Source organism: Apteryx rowi, unplaced genomic scaffold (genome assembly GCF_003343035.1).
Source record: "Apteryx rowi isolate R43461 unplaced genomic scaffold, aptRow1 scaffold_148, whole genome shotgun sequence".
Lineage (NCBI taxonomy): Eukaryota > Metazoa > Chordata > Aves > Apterygiformes > Apterygidae > Apteryx > Apteryx rowi.
Window position 1 is genome coordinate 752,738 of NW_020447730.1, and position 21,334 is coordinate 774,071.

Below are 21,334 nucleotides of genomic sequence, written 5' to 3' on the forward strand. Positions count from 1 at the left end.
GACGATAGGTGTCACTTTTAGCAACAGTCTTCCATTTATTTGTGCCCCCCAAAATAGAGAAACCAGGTTTGAAAATTGAGTTTCATTCATATGCTCGAGGTCAACAAAACAACAAACTGCTCTTACTCATCTTGTAAATACAGTAATTTATACATTACTGTACCTCTGGGGGCAGAAAATTGGAGACCAAAATTTGATTGCTTTACATTAAAGTTTACCTTTTAAATAGGTTCAACACTGATAGGGTTTTTTTCTGGGTATATACTTAAATYGAGACGTAAGACACGCACATGCTAGCTTGCAGTACTGAGAAATACTTAGTGATAAACATTGTTCATTGTATCATTTCAACAGTCTCCGCTGTTCTTTATTCATCTTTAACTCTAGGCGAAGGCTTCAATTGTGGTAGGAAACTTGCCATACAGTGTAAGTTGGTTCTGATCCTGAGGATTTCACGAAACCATGATGCTAACACTGAAATTGTATTTGTACGGTTCAATACCCGTGACACTGAAAGCACAGCAAGAACATCTAAAGCAGTGTTACAGACATATTTCCTTATGTTAAACAATTTAACAAAATACATATACCTAGTAAACAAATAAGTGCAACGTATGACACTTCTGTACGTAATGAATACGTAATAAAGCCACCTTCTTAGGAAACACTTACTTAAGATGAACTTCAGTGCATTGGCGCTGGGGAGCAAAGCATGCAATTGCCCACACCTTTATTTCRATTCCAGTGTGAAACTGCTTATTCCTCATGTCCCAAACACCTTGAACTGGTGTAGCAATTGCTTTATTCTGGAAGTGGAAAGAAAAAGAAAAAAAACTAATGCAGAAAACGACTCACACCAACAAAAATCAGTTACGCTCTTGCTCCGCTCTAACTACCAGGCTATTTAAACTGTCAGGTCTTTCTGTATTATTCAAAAACCTATTCTATCTTCAAAAGATAGCCTGCTACTCTGGTGAAAAATAAAGCTTATGGTAATCATATGCTCAYTTTTATTGCTGATGATTTTCTTTGGTTATATAAATCAGCAGCAAGTAGAAATTACGTATGGATAGTAAKTCAGAGATTCACAACCGGCAAATAATAGTAAGGAATGCACATTCCTACAGCGGCTTCACAACTGCTCRGTGAACTTTCCAAGAATTAATTTAGCTTCCCAACACTTGAGTGACTTAATTCAAGTATTATCAATATTTTACACATCAGTAAATAGAGACAAATAGTGGTTCAAGGTCACTTGGAAAAAAAAAAAGGGAAAGAGCTGACAAAAGATGACTGGTTATCGAGCTTTGACCTGTGTAACACTCTTTCTCCTATTGAGTGGACATTATTGTGATGGATTATCTAGAGGATAAGGGATAGAATGACTAAAGCGATTCTGCTGATGTTAATTACCTTATTAAGTATTAGTATCCAGCAGCTGTTTTACACAAGTTCCTGCAGTGTCTGCCCTTCACTGAGCAGCAACGGCTAAAACGTACGGCAAACGTTCAGGACACAAATTTAATAATTCGTTTCGTCAGGAGCTGTGTGGGCTGAAGGCTGTACCTCCCCCACCCCGACTTGTCACCATTTATCTGCCCTTAAGCTTTCGCTGCCCCTTCTCTGGTGCCACAACAGCTCCTGGGAGCACTCTCCCTAATCAGGATCAGGCAAAGGCAGCCGGCTTAGCTTAACTTGTCAGGGAAGGAAGGTTTGAGCTCATCTGTCTGGTTTTGACCAGAGAACATTAGGGAGAAGGCTCAAGATCCCGTCCCACGGCAGGTTTACAGAGGGAACGGTCTGATTTGCGCCTGGGAACAGAGCTGTTTTCAGCTGCAATGCTTCAATTACATGACGCTCATCGGAAGTCTCCACAAGTGAATTTATCGTAGACATTAAGACTCTCCCTCTTGCAGAAAAATTACGTTATGTAATTGATAAAAAATAAAAATCAAGAGGGACATTATACAATCGATAACAAATCCCTGCTTCTCAAGCTTTTTTTGAAAAAGTAGTAGCAAGGGCATGTGCGACAGAGGCCACCGGACAGGCCATTTTAAAGAAAAAAACCTGTCAAATACTTCCAACAGGCAGGGGTGGCTCTGGAGAATAACATGCTGATAGAGCTAACACCTTAAGATAGTTGTCCTAAACACAGCTGCTCCCCCCAGGACTCTCAAAACCCAACCAGAAGTTCAGGAAGAAGATTTCAGAGTTAAGGGAGGCAAAAATAAATTAAAAAAAAAAAACAAAAAAAACCCCACAACATTTGTCTTTGTTCTTTTCTATATGCACTGATTTGAACCACTATTTGCAATTTTCTCCTTGCAAAACCTCCCAAAACAGTGCACGAGAGAAAAACGTGACTTATACATATTTTCCTCTATAGTTGATACAAATGTATTTTTGCCCTAGCTTTTCTTTTAAAAATAAAGAAGCGATGGGGCAGGTAGCATATCACATAAAACATGGCCACTAAGTTTAAGGATTTTTTAAAAAAATATTTACGTGCTAAACATTACACCAAACATGAATTTATCCCATTACATTCAACTTCATTCATTTAAAATAACCTTATTACAGAAGTTACCAYAGCCGGTAATCAACGCAATCACAGACAGTACAGCACCGGTTTAACGTACCCTGCCTCCGTAGAGGATCGAGGGAGGCTGTAGGACTCTGCCGGTCACATCGGTCATCTCGTCTTTGACCATTATCCCAAATTCACGAACATAAGGGTCAGTATTAAAACTTGCGCTCCGCATCTGAAATTAGAAGGAATGAGATATTGCTTGCAGAAAAAAAGCCCTTTTCATGGGATCTAAAATTTTCAGAGATGACCGCATTTGAGCGCGTGTCCCCATGCATGGGTGATGCCAAGCATTCAGAGCCGCCATTAATTCCACTTGGATACTTGCCTTAAAATTAGAAATAAAGCACCAAAAGAGCATTTGAAAAGCCTGTGTGAGAGTACGTTTCTCCGTGACTAACAGAGAAAGCCTTCTAAAAACAGACATATTAGCTGTGCGCAGCGGTACAAACTACTTCATTTCTTCTAGCGGTAGGAGGAAAATTAAGTTTGCTACCACACTTTGCTCTCATCGCTTACAGAGCACTTACCAATTTGCTAATCTCCTCTTGACGGTCAGGCGCTGATCTGGCAGTCGCCCGAATCATAGTGGAAGTTTGATTGTCCGTCAGCTTCTTTATGCATCTTTGCCCTGCCACTATGTTGCACACCTAAAACAGCCCCACAAAATGTAAGTTAAAAAAAACAAAATGCAACTGTTATTTTTTTTTCCTGCTTATTTACGCGATTTCTAAAGTTGGCTACTCGTAAAGCACAATTTGTCAACAGTTCAGCCTTTTTGCTCTGCCCCCCCCCCTTCCCAGAACACAGTATTATATCGAAGTTGACTTGCCTCAAGAGGAAGGTACGTGTGTTTCTGCTCCTGTCCGACTTGTAAACATGGAAGGTGAGGATAGCGTAGAACTAATTTGTGCCTGTCCTTAAAATACTGAGCTACAGTGCATTCAACTGTTTGTCCATTCTCCTGCTGAAGCGGGAATCTGTTGGAAGTCAAATGTGAAAATAAGCCATCGCTTTATCTAAAGCACTTTCCCATGCTCTATGCACCTCTTGGCACAGGTTAAATTTGCTGGAAATTCAACCTATCTTTTTTTGAATGACCTAAGTATGCTTTTATAATGAAGATTCCATCACTGCCACTATCATGTGTCTTTTAATAGTACCACAGAAGGCTATTTCTCTAACATTCATGTTATCTGAAGCTATAACATAAGCTCCTTAAGAGTGGGTGCCTCAGAGGCAACAACTAATATTTTCTGCTTATTTGTGATACTTGGTCCTATATTTTATGATATGCCAAGCACAGAATACAGTCTTTCCACCATAAGATTCACAAAACCAACAGGATATCTGTGTATTTTGAAGTTATCTGCAAGTCTCTGGTTAGCGATAAAAATAAAGATTTCTTGGGGAGGGCAATGGATTGGCAGTAAGCAAGATTAAGAACCTGATCCCAATTGACATCAGTTTCGTACTCAGCAATTCTGGGAAACATCAGGCTACCAAAAGGGCTTTCTGCTCTTCCAGTGTTGAAGAAATCCATAAAGAAAAAAAATGAAACAGGTAACAGGTCTAAGATGAAGGGATTAGTTGAAGTGCCATGAAGGCCTTTGTAGAATAAAACAGAACAAGAATAGCAAGACTGAGAAATTACTCTGAGGTAGATTTTAAATCTATTGACCAAATAAAGTATAATTTTGCAAGACAGGTTTGCAGGCAAGGGACCCTTCCAGCAGGAGATTAAACATATGCTTAAAAAGAAGCAAAATACTTTACGTTTGGTGACTTGCTGGTCGTCTGGTGACATTGCACACTCTGTACTTTCTTTTCATTTGTCCACAGTGTGTTATCTCCACCTTTAGACCTAAAAATTGGAAAACATGTATCATCATTTCTTCAAAATCAAGGGGTCTGTCCTCTTTATTACTAAACAAGACTACTCAATCTGTACAGTAAAGCTTAACACTATTCAGCATGTTCTCAGAGCACTGAAGAATATCCCAGACAGAACTAAAAAAAACAATTTTCATATTCAAAACCTCCTGAGCTTCAGCCAAAGTCCAACAAAGAATTTTGGAGGCAAGGTGAAACCCAAAAGCCCCAACGGTTCAAAGACAAAGCCGACCGCATTCAAATAATTTTAGTTCTGTACCTCTAAGGAAGTCAAGGATGGTGGAAGGAAAAAAAAAGACCATGCAGCTTCCTCCATGAAACAAAAGCTTGTTTATACTTTATGTCTAAACATACAGTGACTGGGAGGCCTCCAACTGCTGCAACCAACCCTGACCTAATGAACCTGGAAACAAAAAGTACCTATAGGGACCCTGGGCACCCTTCCGAATGAGGCGGCTGGGCTGTATTTCTAGTGAAGACTAACAGCTGTCACAATCCCCACTTGCACAAAAGCCAAGCCTACCCAAAAGCCAACAAGCTTCGGTGAGAAGGCTAGCCAAAAAAGAAGGGGAATTGTCCCCACTCTGCACATTTCCCACCCCAAAACAACACAACACAATACAGAAAAGTTTCTCATTTACCGCTACCCTCTCAAAATTAGCTTGAATACTGCATTTTCATTTGTATTACTTTCATATTCAGACAAAAACAGATGCGGGTAGACTATTAGAAAGAGGAAGCTGAATGTAGGGGACTGGGAAAGAAGGGGCTGCAGATATAAATTCCTTATATATCTGCACATGGGTATAGGCTCATGCAGCTGCTGAAGAACACTGTATATTTAACCTCTCTGCTAAAGGCACCAATAACTTGCCAAACAACATACAAATCTTTCCACGTTATTTGCCAGGGCTCCAGGTGCCAACTGTTTTGAAAGCATCAGTAAATATCAAGTTGTCATGAGTATCTCTGAAGCCTGTATCATAATATTTTCATTAGAAGATAAACTGTTACCTCAGTACATCAATTTACGATTAGCTTTGCTCAAAATCCGAGACGACTATTTCTTATCTGAAGATTGAAAATCCTCATGGAAAAAAATGACAGTAATACCTGGCAATTCAGTGCCTGCTTATTATTTTTGCAAAACATTTATGAGTGGTACAATCCCGTCATAAAGCACCCAACAACATAAAGGCGTGGATTTATTTATACTTTTATTGCAAACTCTTAGCTGGGCAAATATATGTTCTCAAGATGATTTTCTGGACGTTTGGTGGGAACAAGGAAGCCCTAAAGTTGCCTTCACTGCAAGACAGATTAGGGGAGTTTGGTTTTCTCTTCTGACTTTCTACAAAGCCTGACCTCCCTAAAGGCACACTTGGCTTGCTACATAGGAGCTCCAATAACCCGCTCAGGCTTATGATGTAGTCTCCCTTCTCAGATATATAAGGGCACCAAGAGGGTTGCCTGCATTGCAAGCCTACATCACCTCATCAGGTAGGAGATAGGTGAGCAGAGGGAGGACCTTGATTTCCCAGAAGAAATCTTATGAGCGAGGATACTGTGAGCACAAACAGTAATATTCCCTCCGCTTACTCTTTGATTCAGTCATTACGTATTAGAATAAGTGTAATTTTCTTCCAGGAAAATATATGTATGAAATATACCTAAGTACRGAAAAACATATCGTCAAATTATTAGCAAAATCTGGCACGTGAAAATCTTAAAATCAGCAGTAACTGGGAAAATTTAAGTCCAGGTAATTTAAAAAATATGAATGAACTCCTGGCCTTTACAAACATTCTGAAATCATTAGATTCAAATCTAGAATTTACCTTGCTATCAAATCAGGATTGGCACTACTGACATATGTTGCAAAAGTGGAAAAAGAGTGTGAAACTTTTGCATTTGTAACTAACTTTTATTTACTTTAGAAAGGGGGGGGGGTACTTTAAGAAGAGTTAGAGCGCTGCAGTAAATATAACCTTTAACTACCAGAAAGGATAGCAATATTCAAGCGGGAAGAAAAAAAAATGTTTTTCAAGAAGACTGATATAATAAGAGATGCTGCGCTATGTACTCAGGAGAAAAGATGCGAGCAGTTTGCACTGAGATATTCGCAGATGCCAACGTGCAGAGCTAGCTTTGACGTGACGCTCGACCCAGCGCCTGGGTGGGGGTGAGGCACGAAGAACTGGAGCTATGTCAAGAGAACATGCAGGAGGAGAAGCTTGCACAACCGCAAGCCAGGAGCTAATCTCAGTACAATAAATTACTACCCATCTGCTAGGAAGCTTTGGTTCATCCCRACATGTACAGTAAAATGCATCATCTTCACTGAAGCACTTTCATTAAGGGCAAAGCTAATTAAAATTACCCTATATTTGCCGCAGGCTAAAAGCACATGCGTATTATCGTGACCATGGATTCTCAAACAYGTGCTAGCTTACTTATGTGCATACCTGAGCTCTAAGCATGCAGGGTTTAAATAAAAATAAATATGCTCGCTTAATATCTTATACTGGTGATGAATCAAGTAAGAAGCCACATATTTATCTCAACTGATGCAACTTTGCTTATAGTCACAAAGTAACTCAGTAACTTTACAGAGCTCAACCCAAGACACAGTAGGAAAAAAGGACAGGTACAGGCTTAAATGTAAAATTGATTAACAGAGTTCYGAAATTCTTGGAATATAYGTAAGTAACAAAATGATTCTTGCRCCTTAGTTTTGCTCAAAAGTCTATGTTCGCCGTTCATTGTGACAATCTGTCRCCCAACAAGAAATCAACTGCTACAGAAAAACTTTTTGAACATGTGGTTTTCATATATCATCACAGGGAATAAAGCAGTTTTATATTATTATTACCTTTTATTTCTTTGGTAAACTTTACCCTTTGGGAATCTGTCAGAGGTTTCTGTTGTTCTTCAATACTTTTGAAGTCCAAAACTTCACATACAAACTCAATAACTGGCTGTGCTTTGTAAAATGCGGTTGCAGATACTACAGACAAACACATGTACATTAAAGTTATATTACAATAACAATGAGAAAATTGTTAAGAAATCCGACACACGGGATTACATTTTTGGCTTTTCATCAAAAGAGAAAGGAGGAGGAAGAAAGAATTTGTATAGGACCTACCATCAATATTTAACATCATTTTCCATAACGAAGGTCTGACTGATTGATGAAATCCAAACCAAACTTCTCTGCCACCACCTAATGGGTTTGAGCACCCTTCTGATGCTGTAAAAAAAGATCGCCCCACAGGAGTATATCTGGAATAAAGAAAATGAACTCATTAGCTAAGGAATCAGATCATAAAATAAAAGCAGAAGGAAAAAACTTAAGCATTAAGACAGTAACTAATACAAATTCCTACTCAAAAACACAGAAATATCAGTGTTTCCTATTATAAATAACCTGAAACTCTCATCAGGACTCAGGTTACACCTCTCAATTGCAGTTAGTTACAGTGAGAAGTTAGCTAGTACTCAGTTTGTTTGTTTTTTTTTACCCATTATCAGTGTACCCCATTAACATACCGACTAATACAAACCAAAAAGCTTTACAGCGTTCTTTGTGCTCTATTAAAAACTCAGCTACGATTCAGTTAGAAAATAATTAAGTATCTCTAACATTAAAAACAACGGTCTAAATCTCACTCCTTATTTGCAAATAGCTTCCTCTGAAATCCATGGAAACTTTGCCTGAGTAAAAGACTGATCTAACAAATATTTTTAATGCATCTTTCATCTTGGTATTTAAGTATTACGCATTTAATATGAAATTAATCAAAACCAGTGCTAATATTCTTCTCTGAGCAAAGATGTGTGACTAACTGGTATGGGCTGTTTTCTCTGTTGTAAAAGCTGACTCAAGTACCTTTTTTTAATCCTCACATTAGGGATAAATTCAACTTAATATAGGATATTTAAAGATATTTACATAAATTTAATTCTCAGTTTCTCAGTTTAGTCCTTTAAAACAGGAAAGTTCAGCCTTATTAAGCTTTGTTCTTTACTTTCCAATTGACTTTAATTTGAACAGTGGTCTGAACAGCAGAATTTATGCAACCTAGCGTCTCCTGGGTTGGACTGAAAATGCTGTGGATCCCACTTGCTTGGAAAAGAACTTTTTCAAGTGTTTTCTATAAAAATAGCTCTATCAGGTGAGGTCAATGCCCGTCTAGCTCAGTATCCCGTGTACCGAATTGGCTATAAACATCTGCCCAGGAAAACCTAAGAACAGGCTAAGGATGTTTGAAACCAGCCTTACGTGTCTCCCAGCCTCCAACTGCTTTCAACTTGGGGGACGTCCCTCTTTTAAGACTTCAGGGGGATGAGGGATGGGTGAGATGGAAGGGCCCTCCCTCGATCGGACCGAACAAACATGGAATGAGGCTGAAGACCAGCGAGGAAAGGGACTCGTGTCCGCTTTGGAGGCTACTAGTTTCGCCCGATGAGCAGAAAAGCAGCGGTATTGCTTCTCGCCTGAGCACACGAGATCTACTACTGTTGCGGTTGATCTATCAAAGTACATGCTAGGTAAAATAGCCCCTGAAGCAGAATGAGCAGTAAGGCAATTTTCTAAACAACGTCAAGGTCTTCCCCTCACCTCATGGAAGGCAAGTGCCTCATGACTACATCCAGTGCCTGGATGGTCTCAAATGGGACACTTGGCAGCCGACCAGAAAGAGCATCATGTAAAGCCTGCAAACTCACACAGGACATCCACTTTATAGCCACCTTAAATATTCTGTCCTTCCCTTCTCCTGGCAGCGTGACCTCCAACTCCACCTGCAACAATGCCAAACAACAAACCAAGATGATTCTTTCCATTTACAGGGAAAAATGAAAGGGGCTTAGAAGGGATCATGAATGCCTCTGAGTATCAACTCTAGAGCATGGGAGAAGACACAAAGCAATGCTGAAGAAACAACATATATTAGGTACAGCCTCTTTTTACAGCTAGGTTTTCCAAAGGTGGAATTCAGAAAACCAGCATACTTCCCAACTTGCATCTACCTCCCTCATTAAGGCAACGTACATTTTGGAAGCGCTCGTGTATCACCAGGAAGGTCTCAGAGAAAATCGGAAAACCTGAATTCAGATATCTAACACGTACCGATGTGTCAACACTCACAACGTCAACTTCTGCGTGTGCAGAATAAAATGTGGGCTGTCATTACCTGCCAAGATTCATGAACTTCAGACCTTCTCTCTCTAGAGCACTAGACAGAGTACTTTATATATACTGGGAATATAGTTCAAATGAGAAGAAACAAGCCAGAAAGAGCTTTAAAAAAAAAAATAAAGAAATAACTATTATTTCTAGATGCCAAAGAATAAATGATGGCTCAAGTACCAGCAATAGTAACATGCAAGCAAAGGCTTGTTATGCTCCGTTTTGAATTTTTTGCCCACAACATTGACAAACTATATTATTTTAAATTACTTTAGCTGTGATGCATTTTAKAATGCTGCCTTCTCCTCTTTATTAACACAAAGAATGTCTGAATATAGACATTCTTTAACTAAAATTAAGGCTTGTTTAAAATGATTAAAACTTCTGGGAACGACGACAAGAAATAACAAGATCAGAATATCCTTTGTGTTGGATATAAACAAAAACACTAGATTTTCCTGTCCCAAGGAGCGTACAATTGCAATACAAAAGGCATCCACTTAACAGACAAACTGTAATTAGTGGGGTAGCGAAAACGATACGTGGGTAACAGCGAGCTAATATCTGCAATCATCTGGTCTTTTGTGCCAGTTAACTGGTTCGCTCACAGGAAAAGAAAAAAAAAAAAAAGAAGTAAAAATAAAACACAAATAATAAGCCTTCCTATAAGCCAAAAGCCTAGTTGACAACTTAGAGTAGATAGTTAAAATTAATATTACAGCCTCAGCGCTCCTCTTGCACAAACATTATTCGCCGGAAGAGTCGCGCAGAGGAAGGAGAATGATGGAAAAGGGAGTCGGTAACTGCTGGGTCACTGGTTTGAATCTGGCCCCGAATGTTAATCCTACCGGAGAGCGATGCAAAGGCAGGTATAGGTTTTCAGCTGACACAGCTTGGAAGCTTTTTATGAAGTCTTTTTCTGCTATGCCGTCAAAAGGTCTTCAACCTACATGTCACTTAGAGGATGGAAAATATTTGTCGCACCTGAATTACATATTTTTTTACACTTCTCTCCTGCTGCCAAACACCATTTTTATTACTCCTGACACTGCTGAACACAGAACTTGGCTGATTATTAATGACTTTGGTACCATGAATCTAAACAAAGACTTTTTTGTCTTTTTTTTTTTTTTCCCCTTCCCTCCAGGTTTCAATTTCCAAAGCTCCTTACCCATGATGGAATGGAAACAGATAAAGAACTGAACTACTTGTGTTGCAGTAACTGTGTATCCCTGGCGGAAATAAAAGACACGGGATTGAAGAATTTGTATTCCAGTTGCCTGAGTGCAAACCTGTGTCCAACCCGCTCCCAGATTCTTTAATTTTAAAAGTAGGTATGCCAGAATTCGAAAGCACTTTACCCTTTTCAGCAGCAAAAATATGCTCTGTTGTAACACATGCACGTACTCAGCTATCTTAGATAAATTTATCAGTAAACTATCAGATTAAGACAGGAGACAAATACCTATTACATTTAGCATAGCTGTAACTGAATTTACACTGGCATATTTGGACCAAATAGATATTACTGCTGAGTCTAAAACCACTTCAAAATAACTGAATTAGTGTCACCRTTGAAGTACATAAGGCTTAAAACCAGCTTCCCGGGTTTTCATCCTCTAATATCTCACGTGAATGACGTGCTTTTTAAGCGTTTAAGTTTTACTGAGTCCATTAAAGAAATCATAATAATACATTAGGACCAAAAATGATTCCATAATCCACATTCATAAGAAGATTACCTAGACTTTTAAGTGCTGCAAATCAGAATTTAAATCTGGCGATCATTCGTGCTTTATCCCGCTCTACATTTTTAAGGGCACATTTAAGTTTGATAGAGTGAGCAAAATATGAAAAAAAGAAAAGCAGTTTTAAATGGGAAGCTTTCCCGTTTTACTTTACTATTAGGAATAAATAGCAAGGCTAAATTTAATCTTTGACTTCCTACAGTTGCACCAGGAACAACCTGTCCCAAAGGAAAGTGTTCAGTCTCGGTCACTAACCTATTCCTGCTGCAGCAATTACTAASCTGCAACGCAGTTAATGCAATTTTGCAGGTAAGGAACTAAGCAAAAGGGATGTTACCGTATAGCCATGCAAAAAGTCACTAAGCCGGGGCAAAATCTGAAYGTTGTTCTTAGAAAGAACAGCTCCTGTAGGTCTGCCTGACTCGTAGGAGTCCGCGTACATCAGTAATTAAAACTGGCGCTCGATATACGGAGCTTCCGCACTCTGTTCCCAGCTCTCTCGAAGCCCGGCCACGCGGCCCTGGGGATTTCGGTACTCCAGTCCCCTCTCTGTAAAACCCATGCCTCGCTTCGTGACTCTTCAGTCACGTTTTCAGCGTGTTTTCAGAGCGTTCTTGCCCAGCAGCCCGCGAGCTTTCTCCTTTCCACGGCTTCAGAGGAGAGCAGAGGCGCAGTTTCCAACCAAATACTCGAGGCCTCACCTCCCGTGCGCTGCTCTGGAAGCCCTCCGGGTCACGAGTCAGGAAAGGTGCCTACTTCTACCGCGCACGCGGCCCCCGGTACTATCTCCGTGTTTCAGACGGACAAAGTCAAGAAGAGGAAGGTTAAGTAAGATGGCTGGGGCCGTATCCTGGATTAACCGGCTGCCCTTGGGCCTCGGCTTCCCTTCCAAAAGGGACCAGAAGTAATATTTCTGTGCCAGCCTCCTGCTCAGTCTTTCAGCATCAAATTCACGTAAAGCGCTTTTAATTAGTTAYGTGCATCTTTTAAATTAAAGACTGTTTAAGATGTATTAGTTGTTCTTGAATCTTGCTAGGTAGGAAAACATTCCAAATGAAGTTAAAATTTAGTTCTAGCTTTTAATTTTAGAAGCGCAGTTCAGGCAAATAGAGAAGTAATGCAGCAGGTTCGTTAAAAGCCACAGGTAAAGGCGAACTAGGCTTGCTCTTAGAAGCTACAAGCAAAGAGACTATTAACGTCTTTATAATTTGACAGTGTCCTATACATTGCTTTTTCCCGAGTGTGTAAGAGTGAAAACTAAGGAGATATTCTGTTAATATTTACGTATTTCATATTTCCTCTGAAAGCTCTAAAGAAACAAAGGAAAGAACATATAAGTAGGTAGGATAATCACAAAGGCCGAGAAGAAAAGATGAAAAGAGTTTATGTAAGAGAAAAAGTTATAAAAGAAGCAGGGTTGTCATCAAGGACAAAAAAAAACCCAGAGCCACCACCGCTGACCAGAGATGAGGACAGAGTACGTAAGGGCAAGAGCAACAGGAGGAAGATGCCAGCAATTTGGGTATCAGCATTCTGCGCAGGATCAGTTCTTCCACTATCGACAGGCGCTGCAGCTCAGTCAGGCTCTGCTCTCGTTTAGATTTAGCACCACGTATTAATCATTTACGTGTTAATCTTTCCAACAGGATTCTATACACAGAACAATTAAAAAAACACCCCACTCGTCTAATTGCCCTGGAGGAAAGTCCTATAGCTGATGGGAGAAGGGGAGGGGGAAAAAAATGAGAGTTTATTCAAGTGAGCCTAAATGCGAGCCAGTTACGTAGACGACGCTCCTGAAGCCGTCTTGTGCTAACCTCCACGCAAAACGGGCTCCCCAGTGAGATCCACACCACCAGCCCTTTGCAAATTATCATCGCTCACGCTTCGTAATTCTGTCGCACTCAGAGCGATTAACAAAATTATTCAAGTTAACCTTTTTCTAAGAGGAGGTTACAACATTTATCTTCATGCGCACAGAGGAACTGAGCCTTCAAAGGCGTTTCCAGTACAACCACCTTAACTTTACTTCTCATTTTAAAGCATTTTCCGTACTTTGACTAGAAGTAATACGCACTAATTTGGAGTCAGCTTCTCAGTGTATACCCTGGGAAAGACGGGCTGGAAATTTTGAGAAAACTACCTACTACGTCCTGTTTGGGCAGCTCCTTTCAGGTTTTACAAAAAGCGACAGATAAAACTCTCGACTCCTGACATGGCCAAGAAGAAAGTCATGTGAATGGCAAATTTACTGGCAAAATACCCACTTCTTTCCTGATGACACACTGTCACTACACTTCATTTTTACCATGGACTTCAAAACTCAAAACATCAAGGGTAGAGGCCTATTCAGCAAGCAGTTACTCAGCTACAGACCATATGGAATTACATAGGTTGGAGGTTACCTGCTCCAACCCTCGATCAAAGTAGGGCCAGCTTCCATCTTCTGAAGTCTCATTAGATCAGGAATTAATCTGATCAAAGTTTGTTTATTCTCCATAGTTTTTCATTTAGTCACTCATACACAACACGGACAATATTACGGCTATAAACTGATTTGACGTGTGTCAGGATGACTTGGTTAGACCCCCCCCCCACACTCAACACACATCATTCCAGCTATGGTAAATACCTCAGAATCTTGCCCGTCAAATCTGTAGGAACTGGGATACTATATATTAGTAAACTAAAAGAGCAAAAGTGAAAAAATTTTTGCTCTCCGATAATCTTAAATGCTTTGAGTTTTCCTAGACACGAGTTCATAAGTTGAAAACTAATTCAGACTGGAGCAGAGACTGGCCTTTACTGCTCTACACTCACTCAAAACCAGAGAACATTTTGGGGGAAATCAAGAGTTATACATTACATATATCAGAGTAAGAGCTAGACGAAGGTAGAAGTATTAACAACGTCAAGCGTATGAGATGGAGAAGAACACTGTGATCTAGTTCACAACACACTGTCACTGCATTTCAGAAGACCTAAGCTCTATTTCCAACTTCATCACATAGCAAGTTTCCACATTTCTTTGTATTTCTCTTTCCTCTTACATTTTATTTCTGTTGTCTACTCTGGCTGTAACCAATTTCTACGGGGCAGGACACTTTCACGGTAATTGTACGTGCCTTGCCTCGCACCCACAGCAGAAGGGTAAAATGGCCTCTGGGAACTACTGTAATACAAATGAATAATGAGAATGACCTGTAACCTGAAGTGTTTCTCATCTAAATAAAAAGACCACAGAAAATTCAACGTGATATTAGACCACAGAAGCGTAGAACTAATTATTCTATAGGTTTTGTGCGTTAGCATGTTCTAACACAGTACTTTCTGCTTAATGAGTCATCTATGGGTACAGACATGTGTTTTAAAACTACAACTGGAGTGCCTGAAGATGTCGGTGCCCCCAGAAGAGAGCAAAGCAGAACATGTGAGTGCTCCTCAGCTGCTCCAGTGCTAAGCTAGCAGTCTTAACCTAAGCAGTTTAAACTAATTTGGCTCTCCYGTTGCAAACGATTAGGGAAGAGATGCACGTGCCATTCTGCCAACCGAGCGCTGGAGGAGTTTCTTCCAACTAGCRGATAGTGAGAATCAGCTTACAGTAGGTTTTGACAAGATTAACGAGCTGATACAACAGCTTGCTGCTGCCAAGAGGGGTGCTTCCTCTCCCAAACCCAATCATGTTTTCACCTTTCCCCTAGCACCAGTATGGAGTTCATCTCCATGCCTCCTTGGGCAACTGATCCAGCTCACCAAACCAGCTGAAAACTATGCGAGTGGGGAGAAAGAGACAGAGGAAAGAAGGGATAYGGAAAGGGGAGCGACCCTTTTGATGGCAACAAGCTCATACGTCTGCTCAGCCTGTCTTGTCAAACCACCCCCTGAGTAAGGTGATACCGTAGATCAGCAGAGGAACACATTTACGCCAAAAATATACAATCGGTTGTTGTCAGTTGCTGGAAAGGCTCTGCAAATATTACATTAAAATGTCCAAGTAGAAACTYCTGTTTTAAAACTTACTTTATCTCTCCCGATGGGAAGCGGCATAGCTGTATAAAGATTTTTTCTTCCATCAAACACTGGTTTGCGGTCCCCAAAAATCTGTGTTTTAAAGTGCTGAACCATATGCTCCACTATTTCTCTGGAAATACAAAAAGAATGTTAAATCAATGATTTGGTTTTGATGTTAAGTAGCAAATGAATACTATCGCTAACATTTATGAGTATAGGCATAACCCCCCCAAAATATTAGATGGAAAATTAAAGGATTGTCTACTGTTGGGCATTAGAGGCAAGATTTGTTTGACTGATCTGATTTAACCCAACCTTTTCACAGACTGAACTGGTTTCTTAAAGCAGCTGTTTTTGGCTTTTTCAGACTGAAACTTTTCTTCACCTTTTCCATGATACACTTGAACCAGCACGTGAACAATCCTTGCTATCTCATCCCCAAAACTAGAGCTGCGTGGTATTCTCCTGAGGCTTCTGCTCCCCTGTCCTCCGGTCCTTTTTGCATGTCACCAGAGGAGCATGGACCAAAAGATCAGAGGACTGAGAACCTTTTAAAGAAACACTATCAAGGTTTCCCTCACCATGTTTCACCAGCACAACGTTCCCCTGATGACAGTGATACGCAAGCTTTTCTGCATCACATTCAGAAGGATTACTTTTAAGCCTAATCTTTTCCCATAGCTAAAACACCAGCATTCACCAGGTCCCACGCATACTAAAAACACGTATTAATTTAAGCATGGCTGGAATCAGGTTCYGTTTCAGCCTGATGTAACCATTCACAAGGTTCTTGTCAAACCGCAATGTTTACTTACAAGCCGACCCGGCAAAGCAGGTCACTAGCAAATTAGYGGCCAACTGGAATAACAATATCCTTTGACGCCGAAGGTCTTTGGTTCAAACACCCCAGACATCCTTCAGGCTATCTGTAGCACACATTTGCAAAATCTGAAATACATCTTCCAGGCAGTGAGTTGCAGACCACTGATTTGAAATACGTCAGCGGTCTGCAACTCATTGCCTAGAAGATCCTAAAGACATGGCTTGGGGCAAAAGGGTGTTCAAAATTTAAACAGACGAGGAAAGGAAAGCCACAGCAAGCTATTTCTTCAGTACTGYTGTCAACTAGCTTGCAGGGGCTGGGAAACCACTACCCTATACTCCTTTACTTGAAAAAGTATCTAATCTAGCATACAGTTAGATATTACAGCGACGTGTGCAGCTGCAAAAATCTGAGGCGAAACTCTGAATCACACACTGTAAAGAACGAAGACTGTCTTAATTGACAGTTTCTTTGCTATGTCCCAAGGCTTTAAGACAGGATGGGTCCATTGAAAGAAATTCGTCTGCCCTCTGAGAAAGGATAAATAAAACTTGGTCCAATAATTTCTGCTTCAGGTCTGCAACGTCTCACTGAACAAGTACATAATTTGGAGAGTGGAAGGAGGGAGATATTTTTGACCTTATGTTAGAGATTTTGAGCAATGGAAAACCCATTATCTTAGCAGGTAAATCATTCTGATTGTAAACTGTCTGGTATAAATATGAGCACTTCGTTTTAATTAAGGTTTTCAAGCTTCAAACCGTACTTAGCAATGGTGTTTCTCAGCTGTGGGTGGAACTTAATGAAAAGTGAATTCTTTTCCCTCTTTGAAGTTGAAAGGAAGGGTATTTCCCAATGCTCTAACTTCAGCCCTTTGGGACCACTTTTCTGGTGAGATTACGCATACACCCCAAGAACCCGAGACTACTGACTGCCAGCAGAGCACATTTTGATCCTTTGAGGAGTCCTAGCTGCCCTCATGAATTAAACCGAGGACATCCATGGTGCCAAACCAAACATCATGCTGGTTCTTGCTTTACTTTGGATCCAAATGGATCAAGACACATGATTCTGAAAGAGGAGGGAAGGGAGGCAGGGGAGCGCACAGACAACGTCTCCACGAACTGCCCATAGAGCAAAGGACCTTTCTTCCTTCAAATGCTTATGCCCTTGAGCCTCCCATTCTGGTAGACTATTGAGCCGTACTAGTGCTCTGGGGCATCAACAGACACCACTATTAACAAGGTTAGTTTTTTCACACACTGATAATGTACTATACTATGATTTAAGTCTTATACTGCTACTTACAGACATCATTTGAGGAACAATTTCTTAAAGAAGGCCCAAGTTAAATAAAACTCTGATAGCTGCCAAGAACGGGGCTGTTAGGTCAGAAGAGATCTGGGCATCACCCACGCTGACTATCAAACTACCACGTTAGACCTGGACTTGCTGTGACACATGAAAAGATGAGCAGGACTGTATTCATTTGGCACATCCTGCATAATCCTATATGTGTGTGTGTGTGTGTGTGTGTATATATGTATATGTACACACACAAACATATGCATTTATGTAGGACTCAAATGTCATGGCTAGCAAAACCCCAGGCGTAGGCAGGTGACTGGAACGCACGTACATCCACAGCATAACGCAAGCAGGAATAAGCACTCAACGAAGAAATAAAACAAACTTCATGAGGTGAATCCAATTTGTATTCTCCCCACGCCGCACTGAGAAACACACGCTGTAGTATTCCGGAATGCATTCACAGCATCCTCATTTACCGCAAAAGGTATTTAATCCAGGTGGGTTTATACCTGCTCCTATTACCACAACAGGAGTGACTAACCAGACAAAGCAGAACAGGTCAGAAGCTGTCACTGAAAAACAGCTTGTTGCGGAATACAATCTGCCTTTTCAGTCAGAAAAGCTATTTTATTATTTAATAATTACGCTCTCTACCTTTGCCTTCAGCCAAGYCTGTACCGAACAGGGTCAGCATAGTCCCCACTGGTAAACGCAGGGATGGGAGAGAGGCAAGCACAAAAACACTGCGCCACGAAAGAGGTGACCACGTACAACAAACACACACCGCACAAAAGCTGCGCGGYACTGCAGCTTCTGGCGGAGCTCCGGAGGTACGGCAATCCGCAACAGGCACGAGCACGCGAGCTGTTGGGGCTGGAGCAGGAGGGAGGGAGACAAGCTAAGGAAAGCAAAGCCGTCATGGCTCCCGCTACGAAAAAAGGGACTGATAAAAATGAGTTTCAGYGCTCCGAGGTGCTGAGTGAAATCCAGGGAACTCAACGGCGTCGCACTTGGGCAGGAAGAGAATCTGGCTTAAAGTACTTACAACGGTGTTTGCTTTCGAAATTAAGTCCAATTTTAAACTAGCTTAAAAATTAAATTTGTAATAGAGGAAAACAGCAAAGTGTAATACATAATTAGCAGCTTTACGGTATCATCCATAGACTTTCCAGTATAACGAATAACGTAGTCCAGTTTATTAGTTCATCTTAGGAAAGCTTTGGCTTTCGGGGGGGGGTTTGGACTCCATAGTTTGTGTATGACTACACAGTCTGCCCATCGCGACCTCTTTTCAAAAAGGAAAGTTTTAGCTCTTCGATATATAAACAGTCCATTCCAGTCCTCTATAGTCAAGACGTAGGTAGGCCTGATGAAGACACTTGCGGTTTCTAGTTAGTGCCAAGCCTCGTTCTCGGTTTCACTTTTGGCAGCACCACTCAAGTCAATGAGGTTGCCACACTGTGACTAATAGGGCACATATGCAAAATACAGGACCTAATTGCTTGCTTTCTTAGCCAGCTGATCCATGTTTTCACCTTGCTATCTGTTTCAGGAGCACAGCGTTCCCTTATATAGAGCCTGACGATGAAGGATAATTTCTTACCTAATTTAGCTCCTTCAAGATCTTCTCGCAGCAGTACCAACACACGGGTTTACCTCCCCTTGTCAGTAGGGGAAGACAGGAAAACAAGCTGGTAACACAGCTGAACGGCTCCAATATTTAACCAAGCACTATTAAGAATCATCTTTATCAAGTTGGCACATACTGAGCTAACTCCACTAGAGTTAATACAGTTTATACCGATGTCCCCAGTAGCTTTGATGAGCAGCTTTTTAAGATCCTAAGAACTTCATTCAAAATAAAGGACCATCAGCACAAAAGTCTTAAAGAATCTCACTTGGTACCGAATGACTTGGAGAAATGAAAGTATAAGAAATAATGGCTGCTGATGGATATGCAGAGCTGGAAACTATCAGTAAAAACAATAAATAAAGACGGACGCATCCTCCAGAGCTGTCAAGGAAAACCGGCACGTGGCTCCAGCATTTTCAAATGAAAACAAGAACAGAAACAAACTGAGGAAAAGCAATGCACGCTATTACCTGTTAACTCTTCTAGGGCATTTTTCTGGCTTTATATCCAATTCATAATGGTAGATATCTATTTTAGGAATGTCCATTTCAAAGAAGTTGGCCTGCAGTTTGATTGTTCTCCCAGAAGTACCAAAATCCGGTCGAGGGGGGGGTTTGAAGGCATATCCCTGTATTGGCGGTGGCAACGGTGGAGGGGGGGCAAGCACTGAAAAAAGAAAAAGCACACGTTAGCAATACTATTTTACTATACTGTATATATACTATACAATATATACTATACAATACTATATTAAATCGACAGCCAAACTTTACCAGTGAAGTATAGCACATTTAAACTTGTAAATTTTTTTAACAATCTTAAAACTGGAAAAAAAAAAAAAACCAGTATCAGGAGTCTGCAAGTTTGAATCTGCTCTTCCCACGCCGGCTGATTAGTTACTATACCTCCTAGCCCTTATGACTAAACAAAACCTTAAAATCAGTTGCATTTTCCTGTACCACAAGTAAGTTGGATGGGAATTTGAGAAGCTAAGCAGGCACTGCTGGAAAAGTGAGAACTTACGCATTACAAGGAAGAATCTTGGTTTCAAAACAGACGCCAAAGCCATGTTAAGATGAGCAAACATCTATAAAATGGAGTTCCTACCACTTAAAACACCTCTGGGATGGCATTTGAATGAGCTGTATGTATGCAAATGTAAASCAAATACTGCGCACACGTTCCAGCTAGATGTATTCTGCTCTCTGTGCAGCCTGCAAGAGATGGGAATACAACACAGCAATCGTTCCTGCCTGCTACTATTTCCTTTGAATAGAAAGCATACAGAATTAATGGTTTACTACTGCTGTACTGTATTATTGAGCTCAAACGGTAGCTGGCTGATACAGATCCTCCAATATGAAACAGGAGTGTGATAGTYGCTTGTGGTTGTTTCAATCTATGAAATTCCATTAAAAATCCACTGAAAAGCAGGTAAGGTAGCAACTCGCATGCTGAAAACTCACAAAACATCAGTACCCAGGTTTTCCGGACAGATTTCTCATGTGGTGCAGGACAAAAAACACTGGCAGGGAAACACAGCTCTAATGTTCAGAAACATCCTTCTGCTCTTCAACCTAAATTTTTTCATGGTCAGGTTATACTCACTAGTTTTTAGATGAAGTATTTCTTAATCTATGCTTAGATTCAAATCAAATTCCCATTTAACTCCGGTTGCTAGACTGTACATCTTCTAATAGTCTCCTCTCCTAAAACAGGCTTCATCCTTCTTCTCGCTGTTGCAGTAACATTTTCAGGTCACYTTTCCTCACCAAGAGGGACTTAAGGTCTCGTTATTGCTCGAAAGCGTTCCTCTCGCCATTGGAAATGCCCCAGGAACGAACCCAAAACTKCATTTGCCTATTTTACCACTGCCTTACAAGGGCAGTTCTCAGCCGCCCGGTGAGCAGTCGGGAAGCACGTGTCCATCCCGGTTGTTTATGACTGACCATCTTCTCATTTACCAGAAGGTAACTCTATTAACTCCTGGCTATACGATCTTATCATATATAAGAACTAATAAAACATGTAATGACTTTCAGTAACAATTTCCCAGTTATCAGATACTTTATCAAAATTCAGATAGCTCGGTTTGACATTAGGAATGCAATAGAGCTTTTTGCACAGGCTT

General features: G+C 40.6%; 1 protein-coding gene across 4 annotated transcripts in view; it reads right to left on the minus strand.

The window, feature by feature from the left end:
• Nucleotides 1-21,334, minus strand: part of AGO2 (argonaute 2, RISC catalytic component) — a 58,322-nt gene that overhangs the window by 19,592 nt on the left and 17,396 nt on the right. The window contains exons 1-11 of one of the 4 annotated variants that reach the window (XM_026058512.1): nt 20,227-20,287; nt 19,674-19,869; nt 15,446-15,566; nt 9,108-9,289; nt 7,632-7,768; nt 7,356-7,490; nt 4,367-4,454; nt 3,423-3,570; nt 3,121-3,240; nt 2,643-2,765; nt 673-806 (exon numbers count right to left, since the gene is read on the minus strand). In XM_026058512.1, the coding sequence (XP_025914297.1) occupies nt 673-806; nt 2,643-2,765; nt 3,121-3,240; nt 3,423-3,570; nt 4,367-4,454; nt 7,356-7,490; nt 7,632-7,768; nt 9,108-9,289; nt 15,446-15,566; nt 19,674-19,869; nt 20,227-20,272 (1,430 nt within the window). In that variant the 5' untranslated portion in view covers nt 20,273-20,287. Of the gene's footprint in view, nt 1-672; nt 807-2,642; nt 2,766-3,120; nt 3,241-3,422; nt 3,571-4,366; nt 4,455-7,355; nt 7,491-7,631; nt 7,769-9,107; nt 9,293-15,445; nt 15,567-19,673; nt 19,870-20,226; nt 20,288-21,334 lie in introns of those variants that run through there. The other 3 variants (XM_026058511.1, XM_026058513.1, XM_026058515.1) reach the window with 3 other exon arrangements.